Consider the following 25382-nt stretch of genomic DNA (forward strand, 5'->3'; position numbering starts at 1 on the left):
AAGTGGACCGACGAATCAGAGGCCACGCTCCAGGACGTGTTTACAGACACGGATTGGGATATGTTCAAAGGAAGCGCCAGTGACGTCAGTGAGCTAGCAGACACAGTGGTGAGCTACATCACAACAATAGCCGATGGTATTGTCCCCAGAAAAACGGTGCGGATTTTCCCAAACCAGAAACCGTGGGTGGATAGCACTATTAGAGCAGCTCTGAACTCTCGTACCACCGCCTACAACCTGGGTAGAGAGTCAGGAAACATGGAGGAGTATAAGGCTTCAGTCTATACTCTACGCAAGGCTGTCAAACTTGCTAAGAGGACATATGCTGACAAACTGGAGACACAAATGGCACAAAACGACACAAGAGGATTATGGCAGGGACTGAAGACAATAACTGACTATAAAGTCAGCGCCCCCTCAATGGGGAGCGACGACGCCTCCCTCGCGGACAAGCTCAACATCTTCTACGCTCGGTTTGGTGCAGACTAGGCTAGTGACGTCACTGGCGCGCCGGCTGTTGTGGAGGGGGGGGGGCAACCGCGTGGGGGCGGGGACGCTCTCTCGTTGTCGGAACACAGTGTGAGAAGAGCATTTATGCAGGTGAACACCAGGAAGGCTGCTGGCCCAGATGGCATAACAGGACGCATACTCAAGTCCTGTGCCAACCAGCTGGCCCCAGTGTTCACCGCCATATTTAATCAATCCCTGGCGGAGTCAGTGGTCCCTGCCTGCTTCAAGATGTCTACCATCATCCCTGTACCGAAGAAACCCTCCCCAACATGTCCAAATGACTACAGACCGGTGGCACTCACCTCTGTGGTCATGAAATGTTTCGAGAGGCTGGTCAAGGACCACATTTGTGCCTCCCTCCCCAGTGATATGGACCCTATGCAATTTGCATACAGGACAAACAGGTCCACCGACGACGCGGTCTCCCAGGTACTGCACAGCACCCTCTCGCACCTTGACCGTCAGAAGGGGGGCTATGTGGGACTGTTGTTCATTGACTACAGCTCAGCGTTCAACACCATAGTCCCCACCAGACTGGTGGACAAGCTGATCGAGCTAGGTCTGAGCTCCGCCCTGAGCGCCTGGGTACTGGACTTTCTGAGCGAAAGACCCCAGGCGATCAGGGTGGGGGGTCAGACCTCCAACACCATCACCCTGAGCATCGGGTCCCCCCAGGGCTGTGTTTTGAGCCCCCTGCTGTACTCACTCTACACACACGACTGTGTGGCCAAGTTCAGCTCCAACTCCATAGTGAAGTTCGCAGATGACACGGTGGTGGTGGGGCTGATCTCGGACAACGACGAGAAGGCCTACCGGGAGGAGGTTGAGGTACTGGAACGCTGGTGCCAGGACAACAGCCTGCTCCTGAACATTGGTAAAACCAAGGAGCTGATCGTGGATTATAGGAGAGGACAGCAGGAGACGCACACACCACTGATGATTAACGGGGCTACCGTGGACAGGGTGAGCAGCTTTAAGTACCTGGGGGTCCACATCTCAGAGGACCTGACATGGTCAACACACATAGACACAGTAGTAAAGAAGGCGAAACAGCGCCTCTACCACCTGAGACAGTTAAGGAAGTTCAGAGTATCGGGAAAGATACTCCAGTCCTTCTACTCAGGAGCTGTAGAGAGCATCCTGACCGGAAACATCACTGCCTGGTATGGAAACAGCACGGCACAGGACAAGAAGGCCCTACAGAGAGTGGTGCGCTCAGCCGAGGGTACCACGGGTATTGCACTACCCCCCCTGCAGGTTCTATACAACAAGAGGTGCAAATCCAGAGCCTGCAGGATAATGAAAGACCCTCACCACCCAAATAACAGCCTGTTTCAGCTGCTGAGGTCAGGCAGACGCCTGCGAACCCCAGCTACTAGGACAGAGCGGCTTAGGCTCAGCTTCTTCCCCCAGGCCATCAGAGCCATGAACAATGAACATTGAGTGCTCAGAACATTGAACTGTCCACACACAAGCACACATGAACACACACACGACACGCACACTGTGCACGCTCACACACGAGCAGCCACTTAACACTTTAACATGAGCGGGCACACACTCATGTCGCACACACGCACACTTATGGCCAAAGGAAAGGACACTTTAAATTAGAATAACAGGAACAGTGTATTGCACTACCAAAGCTAACTAGCATGTCCCATATGCTCTGTAAATAACTATGTACAGATACCGAGATGTCACTCCATGTTACCTGTTACCTGTTACTGCACAATGCTGTTTTCTTCTTTTGATTCTATTATATGTACCACTGTATTGCACATCGTTGCGGGTAAGACCACCCGCATTTCATTGTATACCTGTATGCCGTGACAATTAAAACTCTTGACTTGACTTGACTTGAAATCATCGTTCTTTAATAAGGTTGAGTTAAAACGCCACCTGGGAGCTCTCGTGGAGAGCCTGCCAAAGGTTGCCACAAGGAAAATCCCCTTGTGGTCCGAGAGAGCCAGGGGAACCAATGAGACGTCGAAACTATCAAACAAATTAGGGGATGCGAATGCATAGTCTATTCGAGAGAAGGTTTTGTGTCTGGCAGACAGGTGAGAGTAATCCTTGAGGGTGGGGTTGGATAAGCGCCATAGGTCTGCGATATCTATATATCTAACTGTGCATCTTGGGTAGAAGGAAGAAAAAACGCGGCTTATTATATTATAAGGGTCATCCATAAAAATCAGTAGGTCATCCGCATAGAGAGCAATTTTGTGTGGTGTATTATTGATCATTATGGGGACGATGTCCTCTGATTGCCTAATAAATTGGGCCAATGGTTCGAGGGAAAGCGCGAATAGTCCCGGGGTCAGAGGACAACCCTGTCTAGAAGATCTGGAGACTGGGAAATGTGTGGAAAGTGTATCATTGCCGACGGCGAGGCATACAGGACTTTAATCATATGAATAAAATTCTTTCCCAGACCCATGACCTCAAGTACCTTCCACAGGTATGACCATTCTAGTCTGTCAAACGCCTTCATGGCACCCAAAGACAGAACAGTGGACGGAGCTGTATTGTCTTTACTGTTATCGACTACATGCAACAGCCTCCTAAGATTATCTGCAGCCAGGCGCCCCGGGATAAAACCAGTTTGATCGCAGTGTACCAATACCGTCATAAATCTCTGCAGGCGGCGGGCCAGCACCTTGGCAAACACTTTTAAATCGGCCCCGAGAAGACTCAAGGGCCTATAGCTACCACAATCATTGGGATCTTTGTCCTTCTTGAGAAGTAAAGAAATCAGCGCCATGTTGACATCTCTTGAGAACTCCCCCTGTTCGATAGCGTAATTGATCATATCGAGCATCAATGGGCCCAGTTGGTCCCAGAAAGCTAAATACACCTCGGGTGGAATACCATCCCAGCCTGGTGCCTTACCCCTCTGCATTTCAGCGATCGTCTCCCTTAGTTCCATAAGGGTGATCGGTTTCCCCAGTTCCTTAGCCTCTTCCTCAGAAAGCCCGCCAATGAACGATTCAAATTTAGAGTTGTCGAGATTAACCTCTGAGCTATATAACTGTGAGTAAAACTCTTTAAAAGTGTTGTTGATCTTTTTCGAATCAGTAGTGATTGTACCCTGTCGCGTCTTGATCGAGGGGATATCCGAGAAATGATCATTCGAGCGTATTTTCATTGCCAATAGATGGCTAGGCCTGGAGCCGTGAAAGTAGTAATTTTGCCTTGTCCTATGTATCAAGAACTCAGACTGTTGTTTAAGTATGGAGTTTATTTCCTTCTTGACTATCTTACGTTGTGTGTTTAGTCGTTCACTATAGTTAGTTTGCAAAGATGCGTATAGATCCGCATATAATGTTTCCAGTCCTTCTAGTTTTTTTGATCGGGATTTACGTAAGTTGGAGGAGAAAAGTGTGACATGACCCCTGATAAATCCTTTCAATGCGTTCCATAGGACCATGGGGTCATCGACCGTGCCAACATTGATCTGCAAGAATTCAGCTAGTTTACTCCTGAACTCAGAGCAGAAGAGGTGAACTAGTGAAGAGGACGCGACCCTGGTCAGACGCCTCTGGTTTTAGCTCCGCAACGATGTACACACTTTTAGCTATTATGTTTGTTTTTTCTACTTTTTTATTTAAAGCAACACTGGCGGGTACGTCATACGACCGTCAGACACTTATGGACCTGAACCCCGGGCTCAAAGAGGAGTTTGGAGACACTTTTGACCTAGAATGGCCAGCAGAAATCAGACGGGAGAATGGCGGCAAGGAAAAGAACAAAGGCTACGGCAGGAGGAGACACAGAGGGAGACGTGGAGGTATCAGACTGAGACTAAAAAGAGCTGCTTACCGCCCAGCAATTCCATCCATCTTTCTGGCGAATGCCCGTTCGTTGGAGGGTAGGATGGATGACCTGAGGGCGAGGGTCCGGTTCCAACGGGAGATGAGAGACATCAACATCATGTGTCTCACGGAGACATGGCTCACGTCGGCGACCCCGGACAAAAGCGTATCTCCCTCGGATGCCTTCACAGTCTTACGTGCAGATCGTACCGCTGCCTCAGGAAAGACCATCGGCGGCGGAGTTTGCCTTCTCACGAACAATTCCTGGGTTAATCCCGAGGGGGTGCAGGTTCTCTCAAACTCGTGTTCTCCGGACATGGAACATCTTTCTATCCTGTGTCAGCCGTTCCACCTCCCGAGGGAGTTCTCCGCGGTCGTCATGACCGCCGTATATATCCCCCCACACGCGAATACGGGCAAAGCGCTGGGAGAACTACATGACTATCTCAACAGACACCAGATCAAACATCCAGATGCAGCGATGGTAGTGGCCGGCGACTTCAACCAGGCCAACCTGAAGAAAGTGATGCCGTCCTTTTTTCAGCACATCGCTTGCTCCACCAGAGGGAAAAACACACTCGACCACTGTTATTCCCTGTTCAGAGCCGGCTACAAGGCAGTAGCCGCTCCGCCATTAACGGGGTCCACAAGCTCGAGCGACCACGACTCCATCTTGCTATTTCCGGCATATCAGCAGAGATCACGTGACGCCGTCGTGTCACGTGAGACAAAGAAGTGGACCGACGAATCAGAGGCCACGCTTCAGGACGTGTTTACAGACACGGATTGGGATATGTTCAAAGGAAGCGCCAGTGACGTCAGTGAGCTAGCAGACACAGTGGTGAGCTACATCACAACAATAGCCGATGGTATTGTCCCCAGAAAAACGGTGCGGATTTTCCCAAACCAGAAACCGTGGGTGGATAGCACTATTAGAGCAGCTCTGAACTCTCGTACCACCGCCTACAACCTGGGTAGAGAGTCAGGAAACATGGAGGAGTATAAGGCTTCAGTCTATACTCTACGCAAGGCTGTCAAACTTGCTAAGAGGACATATGCTGACAAACTGGAGACACAAATGGCACAAAACGACACAAGAGGATTATGGCAGGGACTGAAGACAATAACTGACTATAAAGTCAGCGCCCCCTCAATGGGGAGCGACGACGCCTCCCTCGCGGACAAGCTCAACATCTTCTACGCTCGGTTTGGTGCAGACTAGGCTAGTGACGTCACTGGCGCGCCGGCTGTTGTGGAGGGGGGGGGGCAACCGCGTGGGGGCGGGGACGCTCTCTCGTTGTCGGAACACAGTGTGAGAAGAGCATTTATGCAGGTGAACACCAGGAAGGCTGCTGGCCCAGATGGCATAACAGGACGCATACTCAAGTCCTGTGCCAACCAGCTGGCCCCAGTGTTCACCGCCATATTTAATCAATCTCTGGCGGAGTCAGTGGTCCCTGCCTGCTTCAAGATGTCTACCATCATCCCTGTACCGAAGAAACCCTCCCCAACATGTCCAAATGACTACAGACCGGTGGCACTCACCTCTGTGGTCATGAAATGTTTCGAGAGGCTGGTCAAGGACCACATTTGTGCCTCCCTCCCCAGTGATATGGACCCTATGCAATTTGCATACAGGACAAACAGGTCCACCGACGACGCGGTCTCCCAGGTACTGCACAGCACCCTCTCGCACCTTGACCGTCAGAAGGGGGGCTATGTGAGACTGTTGTTCATTGACTACAGCTCAGCGTTCAACACCATAGTCCCCACCAGACTGGTGGACAAGCTGATCGAGCTAGGTCTGAGCTCCGCCCTGAGCGCCTGGGTACTGGACTTTCTGAGCGAAAGACCCCAGGCGGTCAGGGTGGGGGGTCAGACCTCCAACACCATCACCCTGAGCATCGGGTCCCCCCAGGGCTGTGTTCTGAGCCCCCTGCTGTACTCACTCTACACACACGACTGTGTGGCCAAGTTCAGCTCCAACTCCATAGTGAAGTTCGCAGATGACACGGTGGTGGTGGGGCTGATCTCGGACAACGACGAGAAGGCCTACCGGGAGGAGGTTGAGTTACTGGAACGCTGGTGCCAGGACAACAGCCTGCTCCTGAACATTGGTAAAACCAAGGAGCTGATCGTGGATTATAGGAGAGGACAGCAGGAGACGCACACACCACTGATGATTAACGGGGCTACCGTGGACAGGGTGAGCAGCTTTAAGTACCTGGGGGTCCACATCTCAGAGGACCTGACATGGTCAACACACATAGACACAGTAGTAAAGAAGGCGAAACAGCGCCTCTACCACCTGAGACAGTTAAGGAAGTTCAGAGTATCGGGAAAGATACTCCAGTCCTTCTACTCAGGAGCTGTAGAGAGCATCCTGACCGGAAACATCACTGCCTGGTATGGAAACAGCACGGCACAGGACAAGAAGGCCCTACAGAGAGTGGTGCGCTCAGCCGAGGGTACCACGGGTATTGCACTACCCCCCCTGCAGGTTCTATACAACAAGAGGTGCAAATCCAGAGCCTGCAGGATAATGAAAGACCCTCACCACCCCAATAACAGCCTGTTTCAGCTGCTGAGGTCAGGCAGACGCCTGCGAACCCCAGCTACTAGGACAGAGCGGCTTAGGCTCAGCTTCTTCCCCCAGGCCATCAGAGCCATGAACAATGAACATTGAGTGCTCAGAACATTGAACTGTCCACACACAAGCACACATGAACACACACACAACACGCACACTGTGCACGCTCACACACGAGCAGCCACTTAACACTTTAACATGAGCGGGCACACACTCATGTCGCACACACGCACACTTATGGCCAAAGGAAAGGACACTTTAAATTAGAATAACAGGAACAGTGTATTGCACTACCAAAGCTAACTAGCATGTCCCATATGCTCTGTAAATAACTATGTACAGATACCGAGATGTCACTCCATGTTACCTGTTACCTGTTACTGCACAATGCTGTTTTCTTCTTTTGATTCTATTATATGTACCACTGTATTGCACATCGTTGCGGGTAAGACCATCCGCATTTCATTGTATACCTGTATGCCGTGACAATTAAAACTCTTGACTTGACTTGACTTGAAATCATCGTTCTTTAATAAGGTTGAGTTAAAACGCCACCTGGGAGCTCTCGTGGAGAGCCTGCCAAAGGTTGCCACAAGGAAAATCCCCTTGTGGTCCGAGAGAGCCAGGGGAACCAATGAGACGTCGAAACTATCAAACAAATTAGGGGATGCGAATGCATAGTCTATTCGAGAGAAGGTTTTGTGTCTGGCAGACAGGTGAGAGTAATCCTTGAGGGTGGGGTTGGATAAGCGCCATAGGTCTGCGATATCTATATATCTAACTGTGCATCTTGGGTAGAAGGAAGAAAAAACGCGGCTTATTATATTATTACCGAGGGGTGCGGCATTCACTGCAAAACAAGCACACTGTACACATATGGGCAGAAGACCAAATAAAACAGCTACTTGTGGGCACTCATAAAAACAACGCGGTGTACAAGTTGTTTAGCAAGAGGATGGTGGTAATGGGCTTCAATAGAACAATGGATCAATGTCACGTCAAAATAAAAAACTCCGCCTCCGCTGATCTGGAGGGCTCGCAGTCCACACACACGTGCACACACACAGGCTTGCAGCCACACACACACATTTCCACTCTATTGTCCAATAGACGAGCGCCATTTTCGACCGCGTGACATTGTTCAGAAAGTTTTGGTGCGCCTGACAAATTGCTGTGTGAATGCAGACGAACCAAATGATGAATGCAACAATGTTGCAACTTCACCACCAGAACCGCACCGAGTCCACCAAAACTATATGTGAAAGCACCCTTACATACAATGATTAAATTACATTTTCAAAGTTGTCAACATAGCTAAGCCATAATATGTCAAGGGGTTAAACATGAATACTGGATAGGTTGACAGCTTCTACCCAAAAGCGATTACTTAAGTTGCAATATCAGTGTTGGCCCCCTGACTACAGTGGGCAGGTTGTTAGAAAGTGTAGCTCAGTTTCCACCTCTGCTCTGACATGGCTGTTAGCCTAGCCACAGAGCTGTTACGATTAGGCATGACAGTGGTGGACAGAGAAGAACCCAAGCGCAGACCAGCAGAGGATAGACAGGAGGCAGGTGTCGAGTCTTGAAATATGAACACTGCTCCCCTAATGTTGGTACGAGTAGCTCAAAAAACAAAGAGAGAGGGCAAGTCTCCAAACGTGCTACTTGCCCTACAAAACATAAACACTTATAAATAATACTATCCTCCGTGACAAGGAGCGATAGATACTTCTACAAGAACAGTTATGCTACTTACAAACAGTGTTCAGCGAACGCAGTGCAGTGGGACCCTGCATAGGACCCCGAACTGGAGGCTCCACAGCGGCAGGACCCGGCGGAGGACTGCGTTCCGGAGGATCCTCGGCGGCGAGACCCATCGTAGGACCTGATGTAGGACCCCCGACTGGGGTCCTTTTTCCGGCCGTGTGATCCGGCATCGCTCTCCGGGCAGACGACACGCCGGTGACGTGGGACCTGATAGTCCCAGAGCGAGGGATCGCTTTCAGGAACCTCCTCGGGAGGAAGAGACCCTGACCAAGGCGGTGAAGGGGACCTGTAGTCTCTGGAACCCCTTCTCCCTCTGGGGCTGTGGTGTCGGGATCCGCGTCCCTTCCCGGATGTTCCCCTGCGGACCAGGCGACTTCCCTCCCAAGGGTCTGGAGCCGAAGTGGCAGCCGGAATGGCACCCATGGTCGAGGCACCCAGAACCATCAGCGCAGCTGGGTTGGCAGCTCCGTCTGTCCTCTTTTTTTTTTTTTTTTGTGTTTATCGCTTTTCTGGTCAAGCATGACCGACAGAAACAGGTTGAAATGGGATGTAGAGCAGGGGAAGACATTCTGAGAAATGACGGCGGGTCCGGGAATCGAACTCGTGTCCCCCAGATCCGTGACGAGCACGGTTTTCCCCGACGCAGAAATAGCGCCGAGATATGCGGTGAGCTACGGGAGCTCCCCTCCGTCTCTCCTCTTAACTGCTGGGTTGTGGTTTGGTCGCGTCATTCTGTTACGATTAGGCATGACAGTGGTGGACAGAGACGAACCCAAGCACAGACCAGCAGAGGATAGACAGGAGGCAGGTTTCGAGTCTTGAAATATGAACACTGCTCCCCTAATGTTGGTACGAGTAGCTCAAAAAACAAAGAGAGAGGGCAAGTCTCCAAACGTGCTACTTGCCCTACAAAACATAAACACTTATAAATAATACTATCCTCCGTGACAAGGAGCGATAGATACTTCGACAATACTTACAAACAGTGTTCAGCAAACGTCTGACAAACAAACGAGCACAACACAACAGGAACCAGGGAACACAGAGTAATGACGCGACAGGGAAGACAGGACGTAACAGGCATATATACAGACACTGATTGACACAGGAGGGTAATTAGGTGATTAGACTCAGCTGGGGAAACAGAGTGACACATAACATTACCAAGTTGAAATATAAATACACACAAACACAACACTGACCAGATCACAAAACCAACACAGATAGGGTAGACATTTAGACCAGGGAGTGTAACATCACAGATAAGACAGACATCAAATGTACAGACAACAGATTGATAAGGACCACATGAATAAATAAACACAAGAGCTGCGCCACCTGAATTAGTCCACAGGATGGCGCAGCAACCTGGGGGGCGTTACACAGAGCGTCTTTAGAGGAAAGGCTCCGATTGAATCCGGGACGCGTGTATGCTTTCTATAACGTAGTTGGGTTTCCGGGTTCCTCTGATTGGCCACTAAGCCCACGTGATCCTACGCTATTATGCCCCCCTTATCGCCGCCAGTTATCGCTTACGCCCGCGCATGCGCATGAGCCGCGACAAGCCCCTCGTAACGAATCATTAAAAAAATATACCGTTAACTGGAATATGTTGTTTCTTTACACATATGTTGGATTATGTACAAATCTAATCATGACATTTAAGACATGCATGACATACAGATATATATATCTCTGACTCTGAGCACCTGAAGACTGTGCTATTAAACCAGGAAGTGCAGCACGCATCCGGGACACAGACATGCAGCCAATGGGACACTGGCTCTGTTCATGGTCACAAATGGATTCCAACTTAATTTATTTACTACAGATGACAAACGTGTTGTTTCTGTTTTTCTTTTTGACTTACTTGCGCCACACGGAACAACTCATCACTACAGCCCAGCATCATATCACTGTAGCCAGTCTCTTGAAACACCACTATCTCCAAACGTCCACTTCTCTCGAAACTTTATTTTGTTATGTGCTCTCGTTGCCGCGGTCGGATTTCTTTTTAGCGGTCGGCTTACTCCTTCCATAGTCCCACATAACTCATTTAACGTTATTAAGCTAATGTTAGCTAATCGTCAGACATAACGTTAGCTCCCTAGGCTACAGTGCAAGCAGGCACCACGGGCAGCCAGTCAGGACAGAAGAGTAGCGGATCTGACGTCGGTAAACAAGCCACAAATTAGGCCTGTCGTAAGACCAAAACACACCGCAGAGCGGGTCTTCTCCAAGGCGGGGGACACAGTGAGTGTGTAGCGGGCTCAGCTCTTACCAGAGAGAGTGAACATGTTTCTTTCTGAAAAAGAACTTGTTAGGGTTTGTAACCGACCCCAAGCGCAACGGCACAGAGAGAGTTGTTTCAGAGTTAGCCAAAAACGAGGGCGTGTTTATTCACATAGTCACAAGATTGAATTAGGTGGAAAACAGAACAAACGGGGAATCTGGCATGTGAAGAATGTTTGCGGCTCTGCAGATTCTCCCAGACGGTGATGGTGAGGAATTTGCTTGTGACGTCTGAGCCGCTCTGCAGATCCCCCCAGCATACACTCCAAGTGGAAACGGAGGGAGAGAGAGAAATCCCAGTTAGCTCAGCGCACAACAGAAACAGAGAGGTGACTGATCCAAACAATTATCCAAGTGACTTGATCTTCGGTGTGATACACACAGTTAGCAGAGTCCAGAGAAAAAACAATACGGTAATCCAAGGTGTAAATCCAACAACAAAAAATAGGTGAGAACAGTATAACAAAAACGGGATCTCTTCGGTGTTTCACAAACACACAAAAAACGAGTGATCCAAAACGAACTGTTTCCAAAAACTCACCAGAGCGCAACGCGTAAAGCGGGCAGATAAATGAGGCGTAGCTTCGTACAGGGAATCAGGTTCTCCAACAGGGATACTTCACGAGAGTCCTGGGGAGCAACAGACAGCGACGGGAAAGAAAGGCAGATGCAGGGAATATTCAAAACGATCCAACATCGATATTATGGAGATCAGGGTATTTAAAGCCACGGGGCGCTAATGACAAGCTGTGACAGCTGCGGGATGAAATTGATCATTGCTCCAGAAGCGTGTGGTGGGGAGAGCACCAATCAACACAACATCTTACAGGAAAGAAGCGTGAGGCGCGGAATGCAATTAATTAACAAAATACCTTAAAGGAACGGAGCAAGTGGGTGGGGAGCGGACAAAACCTCACAGAACTGCTAGAATACTCAATCAGCAGCAGAGTAGTTCATTGCTGTTAGATTGTTTGTTTGTTTAATCAGTTGTAAAATACTTTAATTTATTTGTTATTTAAATATATAGATGTGTATTTTTTGATCAGCAGAATAGTTAATTGCTGCTAGTGGTTTGTTTACCCTTGTTTTATACTTGTTATTTTGTAAAATACAATACCTTTATTTATTTTGTATTTAAATATATAGATGTGTACCTTTTTAGTTTTGTAAAACATATTTTTTTAAATAAACATAACATTTATTTAAATATATGTGTGTGACTGTGTATATATATATATATATATATATATATATATATATATATATATATATATATATATATATATATATATATATATATATATATATATATATATATATATATGTGTGTTGTTCTAAATAAATAATAATAACTTTATTTGTATAGCACCTTTCATACAGGGGATTGCAGTTCAAAGTGCTTTACATCAGTAAGATGTAAATAATAATGAAGTAATAATAAATAATAATACATTATTTATTTATAAAATATTAAGTTTGGAATTTCTTTTTACAACTGAGGTAGGTAGATAAAAAATTTTGAGACTAAAGTACAGAAAAAAAGGTACCGTTGGGTACCGGTATCGATTCACAGGTACCGGTACCGGTATCGGTTCAAATGTGAAAGGTACCCATCCCTAAGAGAGAGAGAGAGAGAGAGAGAGAGAGAGAGAGAGAGAGAGAGAGAGAGAGAGAGAGAGAGAGAGAGAGAGAGAGAGAGAGAGAGAGAGACTGAATGGACCCTGGAGCTACTCATAGGCTTCATTCATAGGGGGAAAATATTTTTAGAACAAATGAGACTTGAACGGGAAACACTATTGCCCATTTGGAACGTTGAGAAACTATCTTTGCAATGTAAATAGGCATTTGGTAGCAAGTATAGCCTATTAAATCTGATATGCCATTTAAAAATGTGAACAGTATTTGTTTAATCAGCTTATAAACTCGTTTTGACGTGTAATTAAATCTAGTTTTTATAAGTGTGGTACAATTTATTATGTAGAACAAGAATGTGAAATGAACAGATTGGCACCCCTGGGCAGTTATCACAGCACACCAGGGTGCCACGCCACCCACTTTGGGAACCACTGGTCTAATGGTGCCAGGATTAATCATACAAATACATAATGTGCACTTGCGACAGCGATAAATAGCCAATTTCCCACTCACTGTCACTCAAGTTCTGGTTTGATGTAAGACCTATGCCCTTTACAATGCAAAGCCAGCTGCTTTGAGTGCTTGAAGTTTGTTAGCAATAAACCCAGGTACTAGCCTCGAGCCGGCTGTACAGCCCCATGCTCATGTGACTCCTTGATTTGATTTGGGATGCTTGGTTGAAGTCATTTGAGATCCCTAACTCTACTTGAATCAGATCATATCCCAGTTTTTTGCCTCTCCAGGATAATGCCCAAGAGTCAGCCTTGTTGTGCACAGACAGATATCAACTTCCTTAGAAAAAGGCAGACGACAAAATGCATGTTTGATGGATGTTATTTCTACAGCAGCTGCACAGTTCTCTGTCTAACTGTATTGTATGTATACAAAAAGGTATCATGGTTATTTCCCCCGAATAAATTTCCACAATTGTTTAAAACATGATGGAAAGACCATAACATAACAGTTTTAGGGTTTAAATAGGATTATACCATGATATTATTTAAACACAAAAGTGCCACCATGGTAGTACCATGGCTAAACTGAAATAACTATCAAACTACCATGATATTTCTTTGGTATCATGAGTAATGGTGAAACATGTGTGCCTTAATAGGGCCCATTTAAGTCACTAATGTCATCTGTCTTGCTATTTGCTTTGCTCAGGTTTCGATGACCGGGACACGGACCTGTTCATGTGCGACACCAACACGTGCAAGTTTGACGGGGAGTGTCTAAGAATCGGAGACACAGTGACATGCATCTGTGACTTCAAGGTAAGACCTGATGCCATATAATTTTGTCGCGGTGGTTTGAGCTTATTTTAAAAAAAATTCTATTTGTGTTCCACAAAGGAGACGGGTTGAAAGTAAGTCAAGTCTGGTTTGAGGGATTAATGTTCAATAGCGAATGCTTATATGAGGATGCTGGTCAGGACCTACATTCAAGAATATAATTCACTAATTTTTACTGTGTAGAATAGATTATATTGACATGAGGTAAAGGTTCTTAGATATGGTCAGGTGATTGCGGGAGGCTTACTCCTGCTATCAATTCTAATCACACTGATTGGGATGAATGTGTTGCTCTCTGATATAAATTCATACATTTTGAATGAGAGAATTCGTCACTGATGCATCATTGCATTGCTGATGTTTTGCGTTGCATTTCAGCTGCCGCATCTGTTGGATTTATCCTACTTTTACGCTGAAACGCATGCGTGAGCTAAACCAGATGTCGTTGTTTGCTAGCTTTCTGCCGTGTTGTCACAATGAAATAATTTGATCAATGAATCAAAGTTGCAAAGGAGGGGCGGTCAGGTGGCGTAGCGGAGATTGTGCTCGTCACCAATGCAAGAGGCTGCGGTCTCGACTCCCGGAGAGTCAGCATTGCCTTGGCTCGGGCTGATCGCTATACTAACTCGTTTGGCTGAGTTAGGGGGAGGGGAGCCATGGGTGGGTCCTGGGCGTTGTGGACAGCGACCCCTACAGTTCGGTTGGGGCGCCTGCTCAGCGAAGGTAGGACCTGGTGAGAGGTAGTGCGGCCTCCCACACGTTACACTCTCCCAGTGAGAATCTGCGCGGCCAGGCTGGCTGCCGGCTGGCTGCACATGCGTCGGAGGAAAGCATGTGACAGTCTCCGGCCTCTCGGACCAACAGTAGGGGAAAGTGTGCAACAACCAGGAAGGGGGTTGGGATCTGAGCGGATCTCGGCCTGTCTGTCCGACATCTCCGCCTGGATGACGACCAACCACCTCAAACTGAACCTAAGCTAAACAGAATTGCTCCACCTGCCGGCCAAATCCTCCCCCCTGACCGACCTCTCCATCACAGTCGAGAATGCAGCTGTGACCGCGTCGCCGACCGCCAAGAACCTTGGTGTTGTCCTCGATGACCAGTTGAACTTCTCTGCTCACATCGCAGCGACAACCAGAACCTGCAGATTCCTCCTGAGCAACGTCAGAAGGATACGCCCCTTCCTGACAAAAGAAGCCACCCAACTCCTCGTCCAATCAACAGTAATCTCCCGCCTCGACTACTGCAACGCACTGCTAGCTGGCCTCCCGGCCACTGCCACCAAGCCTCTTCAACTCATTCAAAACGCAGCGGCCCGCCTGATCTCAAACCTACCGAAGTCGGCCCATGTCACCCCACTTCTTAGGGACCTGCACTGGCTCCCCATTGCTGCACGTATCCGCTTCAAGGCCCTCGACCTAGCATACCGTGCGGCAAAGGGAACCGCTCCCGCCTACCTCCGGTCAATGGTCTCTAACTACACACCCTCAAGACCCCTACGCTCTGCATCTTCTGGCCGCCTCCGACCTACTCCTATCCAAGCTCCCGGAGGGTCATCAAAGAGAAGCCGCCTATTCTCAGTCCTTGTCCCACAATGGTGGAATGAACTACCCATCCCAGTTAGGACAGCCGAATCCTGTCCAATCTTTCGCTGTCGACTAAAGACTCACTTCTTCAACCATTATCTAAAATGATAAAAAAAAAACCTGACTAACCTTACTGTCATGCACTTGTCCTAATAAACTAACCTACACTGTAACACGCAACACTTTGATGAACATTGTTACTCAGCTGATAGAGTTGTACCCTTCTTGCTGTCTTGTCGCACAGAACTTGTAAGTCGCTTTGGATAAAAGCGTCAGCTAAATGACTAAATGTAAATGTAAAAATGTAAATTGGCATAACGACTAACAGTGGGATGGGAGAAAAATCAGAAAAAAGAAGGAGGGAAGAAAAGATAACCCAAAAAAAAAAAAAATAGTTCCAAAGTAAATCCTACTCCTCCTGTTCACTTCATTTTCACTAAACGGCTTGTGTGGCATCCATAGATTCCCTTCTTTTTTTTAAAGTTGCATTACAAATGTTGGTAGGCCAAACCATTTGACTGGATTGGGTGTTGTGGTCGGAAGACGTCATTGGAGGTGTTTTAGGGATGTAACCTTTGCTGTCAGCCGCCGGCAGCACACGTTTAAGTGACTCGTGGGTTTTTTGATAGTCGGGTCACACATGATCAACAAAATTAATTGTCAATGGACAACATTGGAGAAATATTGTTATTACACCCAAGGGGATTGGATGCAAGTCGTAAAGTATGGACGGAATTCACAGCTCTTTGTGAAATCCAGCATTGCTCTTAATCACCATAGCTGCCTTGCCTCTTCACTTCATTGACAACAACGTCATTAACAGAACCTACGATCGAAAGGCCCTCATTAGCATCATAAATCTGGCAAATGATGCTATTCTTGATAATGGCATATACTTAAGTTTATGAGCGACGCGTAATGAAAAATGGGCAAACCGATGCGACAAGTATTGATCTTGGTTTTAACATTCTCCGCTTTCCTGCTAATATGCTATGCAGTGTCTAGTGTAGATACATGATCACAGGGATCTAAAGGCACAGTCTATGCACTTCAGTTTTGATCCGGCACAGTCTTATCGCCACGTCGTCGGGCACTAGGCAGACTGACACTCGATTGGTCGTCAGCTTTTATCTCAATTCCGTACTTCCCTGGGAGCGAACATTAGCGGAGGCTTGCAGATAAATGACATTACGGCTCCATTCCTCATCTGGAGTTCTCACACTGATATTGCTGTTGTTCGGCACTGTGTGTTGTCAGGAGAGAGCAGGTCACACTGCTTTCATTTCAGAGTTAATGCTGCACATCTCGGGTCACTTTAGCCTATGGGTCATGTTGCTCGTGTGTGTGTTGAAGAGACCAGACGTCAATGACGTTATCTAATCAAGCAAGGTAATTCACTAAACATTATCCTGAGAAAAGGCTATGTCTGAGTACCTCTCTCCCAATCATAGACATACGCCCAATCAGCAAATACACACACACACATACTCACACACATGCGCGCTCGCGTACACACACACACACACACACACACACACACACACACACACACACACACACACACACACACACACACACACACACGCACGCACGCACGCACACACGCACACGTGTGCACACAACCCCCAGGGGAAGATGGGCAAGGGTGCTGTGCTGTGGGGAGGAAGTTTTATCTTGTGGAATCAATGGATGCTATTCACTACTAAGATGCCCAGTCGCTTGCATTAAATTCACCTCACACTGACTCTTTGAGAAGCTGAGACCTCCTAGCACTAACCGGAGTTGCTAATGGTCCAAGGCGACGATCTGTGTCACGCCTGGCCATGACTTGCTCTTAAGTGTCACACTAATGCTATTGCCCTAACTTGTCAGGAAAGATTTTCCCATATTTCGTTTTACAATATCCGACAAAGCTACCATTATCACTGTGTGCTTTTCAGTACTTTGTATGCTCAGTGAACCTGTCGGGTTAATTGTAATATATTCATTATTGTAATCAAAGATTCACAGCACATCTGACTGTTTTCACATAATGGTGTTAGGATAGAGAGTCCATACCACACATTCACACACATACAAGCACACACACACACACACACACACACACACACACACACACACACACACACACGCGCGCGCGCGCACGCACGCACGCACGCACGCACGCACGCACGCACGCACGCACACACACACACACACACACACACACACACACACACACACACACACACACACACACACACACACACACACACAGATGGCGCTCTTGAACCGTCGGAGAGTTGAGAGGAGATCAACAGGAGATCTCAAGTCTCCGCGGGGAAAATATGATTGCCATCACAGATTTTTGAAATATTGATCTCAATGACGTGTTACGGCGTCATTGGCAGATTACGCATGGCGGAGATTGACGTGTTAACTCGTCCTTGGCGATTAAAGGGTTAAAAACCTTTTATTTTTGTGTGGCATTAAAGTATCTTGTATCTTGTTGTAATGTACACGGCACCCAAATTCCTATGTAGATTCTTCTGCTTCTACTCTCTAGAAACAAACCTCACCCAACCTCTCTTATTAGAATAGAATAGAATAGAATAGAATAGAAATACTTTTATTATCCCGTGGGAAATTAGACACTGCAAATCGCTCAACATTTAAACATTTAGACAGGACAGGTCACAAATTAGAATAATAACACAAATCAAATCAAGTTGCCTAGGATAAGAGTAGAGTAAAATAAAATAGGATAAAATGAAATGATATATACAGAAATAAATACAGTATACTGTATACAATATACTGAGCATACTGAGCATGGGGTAAACAATTTGGTTATAACTATAATTTAAATCTAAATCTAACTAAATGAAATATGAAATATATATTCCAGTATTCAGTGTAACTAGGTGCAGTATGCTTTAGGTAGTGTATTGACCTCCTTGGGTTCCAATAAGACTTAGATCAATGTCTGGCAGCCGTCGCTGCCCCCTGTTGTGGAGCCTGGAGGCCGCTAGTCGCGTCCTCCTGCCACTAATGAGCTGCCGCTCTGTGCTCAGTGATGCAGTGAGGCACAGTGATGCATTATATAGTCTGATGGCTGTTGGAATGAAGGACTTCCTGTGCCGTTCAGTGCTGCATTTGGGTAGTGTGAGCCTAGCACTGAACATGCTCCTCCTGTCAGCCAAGTCTGTGTATAGTGGATGGGTGGGGTTTTCCCTGATGGCCTGGAGCTTAGCGAGGCTCCTCCTCTCCTCCACCCTCGCTAGAGAGTCCAGCTCAACCCCAACCACGCTGCTGGCCTTCTTGACCAGCTTATCCAGCCTGGTTGTGTCCACTGCTCTCAGTCCGCTGCCCCAGCAGGTCACAGCGTACAAGAAGGCGCCCGCCACCACCGACTCATAAAACATCCTCAACATCCTTGTACAGACATTGAAGGATCTCAGCCTTCTGAGGAAGTAGAGTCGGCTCTGGCCCTTCTTGTATAGTGCTTCTGCATGTTTTGACCCGTTCAGTTTGTTGTCGATGTGCACACCGAGGTATTTGTACACCTCAAACATGTCCACATCAACTCCCCTGATGGAAACGGGGGTCACGGGTGCACTCCTCCTCCTCCCCAGCTCCACCACCAGTTCCTTGGTCTTCGCCACATTTAGCTGCAGGTGGTTTTTGTCGCACCATGTGACAAAGTCCACTACCAGTTCCCGGTATTCTCTCTTGTCACCGTCCTTTATACATCCCACTATCGCAGAGTCATCAGAAAACTTCTGAAGGTGGCAGGACTCTGACCGATAGTGGAAGTCGTTGGTGTAGACAGTGAAGAGGAAGGGAGAGAGGACTGTCCCCTGCGGGGCCCCGGTGTTGCTGACCAGTCTGTCTGACACACAGCTCCGTAGGCGCACGTACTGTGGTCTTCCCGTCAGATAGTCCACAACCCAGGACACCAGGGGGGCCTCTACTTGCATCGCCTCCAACTTCTCACCCAGTAGCCCAGGCCTTATGGTATCGAAAGCACTGGAGAAGTCAAAGAACATGATTCTCACAGTGCTCCCCGGCTTGTCTAGGTGTAGGCTCGAGTGTAGGCTCGGTTCAGCAGGTAGATGACAGCATCCTCTACCCCCAGTCGGGGCTGGTAGGCGAACTGGAGTCGGTCTAGGTGGGGTTTGGTCACCGGGCGGAGTTGCTCCAGGACTAACCTCTCCATGGTCTTCATTGTATGAGAGGTTAGAGCCACCGGCCTGTAGTCCTTGGACGTGCTGGGACGCGGGCACTTGGGTACAGGGACCACACAGGAGGTTTTCCACAGTGTTGGGACTCTCTGCAGCCTCAGGCTCATATTGAATATGAACTGGAGCACATCACACAGCTGAGAGGCACAGGTTTTGAGTACCTTTGGGCTCACCCCATCAGGACCCGCAGCCTTGCCTGCGTGTAACTTGCTCAGCTGTGTACTCACCTGGTCTGCAGAGAGCCATACTGTGGGGGTTTCGGGTGTTGGGGGGGGGGGGGGGTAGGAGCGGGTCTTCAAGCCGCAGGGGGCAGACAGGCTGCACCAGAGGTGGGGGGGCGTGGGCAGTTGGGGGGATGGAGGGGGGGGGGGTTGCTCGTGTTGAAGGGCTGAGAGGTGTGGGGGTGGGCAGGGCAACTGAAGTGTCGGGGGGGGGGGGGTAAGGATAACAGTGGCATTAAATTATAATGTGATCGTAATATGGCTGGGGTTACACCATCTCTCATTAATAAATAAAGCAAGCCCCCCTCCTTTCCGCTTGCCGCTCCCGCGGTTGCGATCAGAGCGCACAATCTGAAACCCGTCTATAGAGACATTGCTATCGGGAATATCTGTGTGCAACCATGTCTCAGAGAAACACATAATGCTACACTCACGGTATTCCTTCTGACTGCCGGTAAGCACGGCCAGCTCATCCATCTTGTTTGCCAGAGACCTCACGTTGCCCATGACGACGGAGGGGAGATATGGTTTAAATCTCCTTCTCTCTCTCCTCGCTTCAGCCCTCTTCTGTCTCGCACGTCGCCCTCTTCCTCGACATCCCCGAAAGCCACCGTTAGTCCTTAGTATCTCCTCCGGGAATATGTTTGTTAACTCCGGGTTGGTTAGCTGGTTGCAGCGCGCCGGCTGGTTGCATAGCGACAACAGCTGATCTCTCGTGTAAACAAAGGACGCTCCGGTCAGCTGTTTTCCGCTCGAGAGTTGAAAGAGTAGTTCCCCCATCAGCCAGATGGACAAAAACGTTTCTAAAACTATTCTAAACTGCATGTCTAGAAGGGCACGACTTAAATAAATAAGGACTAGTGTCCAGGTAAAAAGAATATGTACAATAAAGACGTAGAACTTGACAAAAAGTACAAAACTGGTAGAGCGATCTGCAGCAGCGGCCGTCTCAGGCGACGCATGCGCACTATATATTCTCCCATCTATGGTCAGAGGTCCCGCATCCCAGAAGCTTGCTCGATTGTCTCTGTGAGAAGAGGTCAGGGAAGAATGTTTTAGTCCATCCGAAATCAGCTCAAGGATAATGGGGGCTTTTCGCTTCCCTCTGCATACTTACAGAATTGACCGAATCTGCATTATAACATCTCCCAAATGCACATACTGTAAATGAGACAGATACTGCATTTTCCTTAAAATGTTTATTTTAAGGCGGTCAGGTGGCGTAGCGAAGATTGCGTTCGTCACCAACACCGGAGACGCTGGATTCACCTGTTCGAATCCAGCTCACAGCTCCGGCGTTGTCACCAGCTTGGCTGGGCGTTCACACTAATACAATTGGCTGTATTAGAGGGTGGGAAAGCTGGCGGGGTGGGTCCGGGTCGTTGTAAACAGCGACTCCTACAGTTCGGTCGGGGCGCCTGCTCAGCGCAGATAGGATCTAAGGGGGGTAGTGTGATCCTTCCACACGTTACACCCTCTCAGTGAGAGTCCGCGCTGCCAGGTGAAAAGAAGCGGTTGATTGGCTAGACGTGTGTCGGAGGAAGCACGTGATAGCCTCCACTCTCCCAGACCGACTGTGGGGGGTAAGTGCGCAGCGACCAGGAAGGGGATTGGGAATTGGCATAACGACTAACATTGGGATGGGAGAAAATCAGAGGAAAAAGGAGGGGGAAAAAGATAAAAATAAATAAAAAATAAATAAAAAATTATTTTAAATGTTGAGAAACGCCCACTATCGGTTAAATATTTTAAGCTGATGATTTGTTACATCCCTACAGCATATATATTTATATATATTAGAGGTGGGCGTAGATAATTTTTTTTAATCTAGATTAATCTATCTGCAATCCTGGAGTTAATCTAGATTAATCTAGATTAAAATGGCTCATTTGAAGTCTGCCGAAGGCATTCAAAATATGTGTGTTCTACCTAGGGATGGGTATCGTTAGGATTTTATCGATACTACTCTTATCGATACTGCTAGGTTTGGTACTTTATCGACATTGCTTTATTATTTATAACTTTCTTCAGCAACAGCAGCAGCAATGTTCTTTTATATAACTTTATAAATAAATATAATAAATAAATATAATTTCTTCAGCAACAGCAGCAACAATGTTTTAAATGTGTCTGAATTATAAACTTTTTATAATAAACAACAAATGTAAGATAAAAAAAAAATATATACAATGAATGATTAGTTGTTACCTCAAAAACTTGGACTCCTCTGTAGAGAAGGGGTGCAGGCCTTTGACAACAAACTGGGTCAACAAACTGCCCCCCCCCCCCCTACCTCTGTCATCCTTCCTAGCTGCTAGGGTGAAGGGACTTGGCTTGGCTGGGAGGCTGGTGGTGGAGGGGGCGTGGGCTGTCATCTTTCAAATATATTTGTAGCTAAACAATTATATTTAATTTATTAGCCTATTCGTAATAATTCGTTATTAGCCTAGCTAACTCCGTATTATCTTGGCTTACCTGCAGTGGACGTGCATGGAGATGGAACACTGCGAGCAAAGCAGTTGAAAACGGCGCATTTCTGCAGTGCAGACTAATGTTATGTTTTGACAACAGATGTTTTGACAAATTGCTTGTATTGGCCACCCATACTTGCAAATGTTTTATTGCACTTGTGGCAACGTGCGTTGTCGGCATTGACTTTCGTAAAGTGTACCCAGACTTTCGTTTTGTTCTCTCCGCCATGATAATAATAATAATGAGCGCAGAGCTCGGTCTGTGTCCTCAGCGCTTCAACACTGAGCCACAGATAGGCCCCGCCCTTAAGTACCCGTATGTGTATGTGTGAGTGAGTGAGCGGCTCGCTTCTCGTGCAGACAGAGAGAGGAGAGGAGACCCAAGTTTGAGAAATAGATTAACGGCGTCAATTGTATTATCGCGCGATAATAGTCCGGTTAACGCCGTTAACGGCCCAGCTCTAATATATATATATATACAGTATATATATATATTATAATATTCTCTTCTTTTTCTTGGTGCTTTCACTCAACACACAAGCATTCTTAAAAATGTGTGGGGCCCTATGCAACCGCATAGTCCGCATATGGCAAGAAACGGCTCTGCTTCTCTCACACACTACAGGTATAACCTGCTGCATCCCATATCTTCTCTCACACACTACAGGTATAACCTGCTGCATCCCATATCTTCTCTCACACACTACAGGTATAACCTGCTGCATCCCATATCTTCTCTCACACACTACAGGTATAACCTGCTGCATCCCATAATTCATCACACACTACAGGTTTAACCTGCTGCATCTCATTATCTTCTCTCACACACTAAAGGTATAACCTGCTGCATCCAATATCTCCTCTCACACTACAGATATACACCTATGCAACTTTCCACGCCCACTATGTGCCAATCTTGACCCTATAAATTCCCCCTTTGCCTTTCAAACCATCTACACCACCAACCATCGTTGTGTGGCATTAAAGTATCTTGTATCTTGTTGTACACGGCACCCAAATTCCTATGTAGATTCTTCTGCTTCTACTCTCTAGAAACAAACCTTACCCAACCCATCTATGGTCAGAGGTCCCTCATCCCAGAAGCTCGCTCGATTGTCTCTGTGAGAAGAGGTCAGGGAAGAATGTTTTAGTCCATCCAAAATCAGCTCAAGGATAACAGGAGCTTTTCGCTTCCCTCTGTCTGCACCTCATCCGGAGACTTAGTCCCTATCGGGCCTGTCGGCCACTCTAGCGAAGGCTAGCGGCTAGCTGCCTTGCCGCATGTGTTACATTGTCCCCTAATCTACCTTTGCCAAACGCTCTCACATCTCCACCCTGGCTGCCTAGTGGCCTGTGTCTCCAAAGCCACGTTACCGTGGTGTACCCTCATTTTCATCCAGCCCACTGCCTCTCCTAGGCACAATTCAACTGGCCTTTGATAGAAATCAAGCGCACCTCTGGGACTCACTGCGATGCAATAATTTTATTTAATGTCTCGATGTTTCAAGCAAACGCACAGAGCGTTATCTGCACCTGCATCATGTTTTTATTGAATACAAATGCATCAACCCTGCTTTTGTGAGCCATTGGAGGAGGACCCAATATTTAGCGTTAAGTTGTACCCTGTGTTTTTATTAACTTTTGCTTTTAAAAGCTTGTCAGTCATCTGTTTTCATTCGACTCAAGCAGTGGTATTATTCGGTTGCATCCAATTTAACTTTATCAAGTGAATTATTGCTAATTCATCATACCTACTCTGACATAAAATCTGTGTAAATGATTGGTTTTGTGCAAGATAAGTGAAAGCTACGAAAGAAAGAGCTGCTGAGGTGAGAGCCTATAATTGCTAATCTTACAATTTCTTAATTAATTCATTAATTAATTAATATACATTTCATCCTAATATATGTAATTTAAATCTGTACAAAAAATGATCTATAGTAAGTGTTACGAAGGGTCAGATTAAGCCGAATATATATATTTATTACTTGAGATATATTGTATAGTATTTGTATATCGTCTGATATCCCTTGTATATTCTTTGTACATATACACGGAATATTCCTTTACCTAGTACAGACCATAATATTTCGTTCTCCTATTGGACAGCGATCCCCTAGGCGCCACGGCCATACCCCCAAGGTCTAGTTCAAAGTCACCGCCAAGACATGCCTGGACATGACCGGCTCTGCGCAAGAATACGAGACAGAAATAAGGCTGGTACTAGATTGTTCACCTAACGTATAAATACGGCGCAGGTGAATACAGCAGTAATCTTAGTAACAAGTTGAAGCCTCACACCACGATACAACGTGCTGTGAAGTGGGCCCGTTTTGCCCCAAAATAGAGCCTTGAGACCGCGTGCGAATTGATAGCTGAAGTGTCAGAGTTTAACGCTGTATCGTCGAGTTCGACCTATTCTATTATTAAGTAATAGTCTATTATGTATAGTGTATCGTGCGGCTACCGTTCTACAGTGACCAGCATTACCAACGCTTCCTCGTACCGAGCTAGTGTGCTTATCCAGGCTGGGCGGCCTAACCTGGTGCCGTCATCCGAGGAGCCCTAGACGAGAACCGTGTGGATATGTACACTGGATAACCTACATCGGCGACTACAGAGCCCTTTTCGGCTGGATTATATTTGCTTTGGTCCTGTAGCTGATGGAGCGGAGAATCGTCTACACCCACAACTGTGTGGGATTTACCCTGTGAGGAGCAACGTCGAACCCGCCTCTAGGACCCCTGAGGCTGGCTAGCTTTCCTCCATGCGGCACTGCATACCGGAGAATAGCTGTTGTTCGTCTGCGGATCAAGGGATTATTGCACTGTCTCCTGTACCTGGAGTCTCCTTATTCCTCGTTGACCCAGACTTTCGTTACCGACAAATCCTCTCCCCTGCTGGCCTACAACCGGAGGGACCCCTATTAGTATCTCCAGCTGCCCTACTAGTGTACCATATATAATTCTTATGATACAGG

The 25382-nt window shown here is 47.2% G+C and overlaps 1 protein-coding gene across 1 annotated transcript in view; it reads left to right on the plus strand.

Moving 5' to 3' along the window:
• The window catches only part of tmeff2a (transmembrane protein with EGF-like and two follistatin-like domains 2a), a 513177-nt gene that overhangs the window by 85240 nt on the left and 402555 nt on the right, over positions 1-25382 (plus strand). Inside the window, 1 exon segment of the mRNA XM_084310368.1 lies at positions 13774-13883. Within this exon segment, the coding sequence (XP_084166494.1) occupies positions 13774-13883 (110 nt within the window).

This window comes from Notolepis coatsorum, assembly GCF_963971535.1.
Source record: "Notolepis coatsorum genome assembly, chromosome: 3".
NCBI lineage: Eukaryota > Metazoa > Chordata > Actinopteri > Aulopiformes > Paralepididae > Notolepis > Notolepis coatsorum.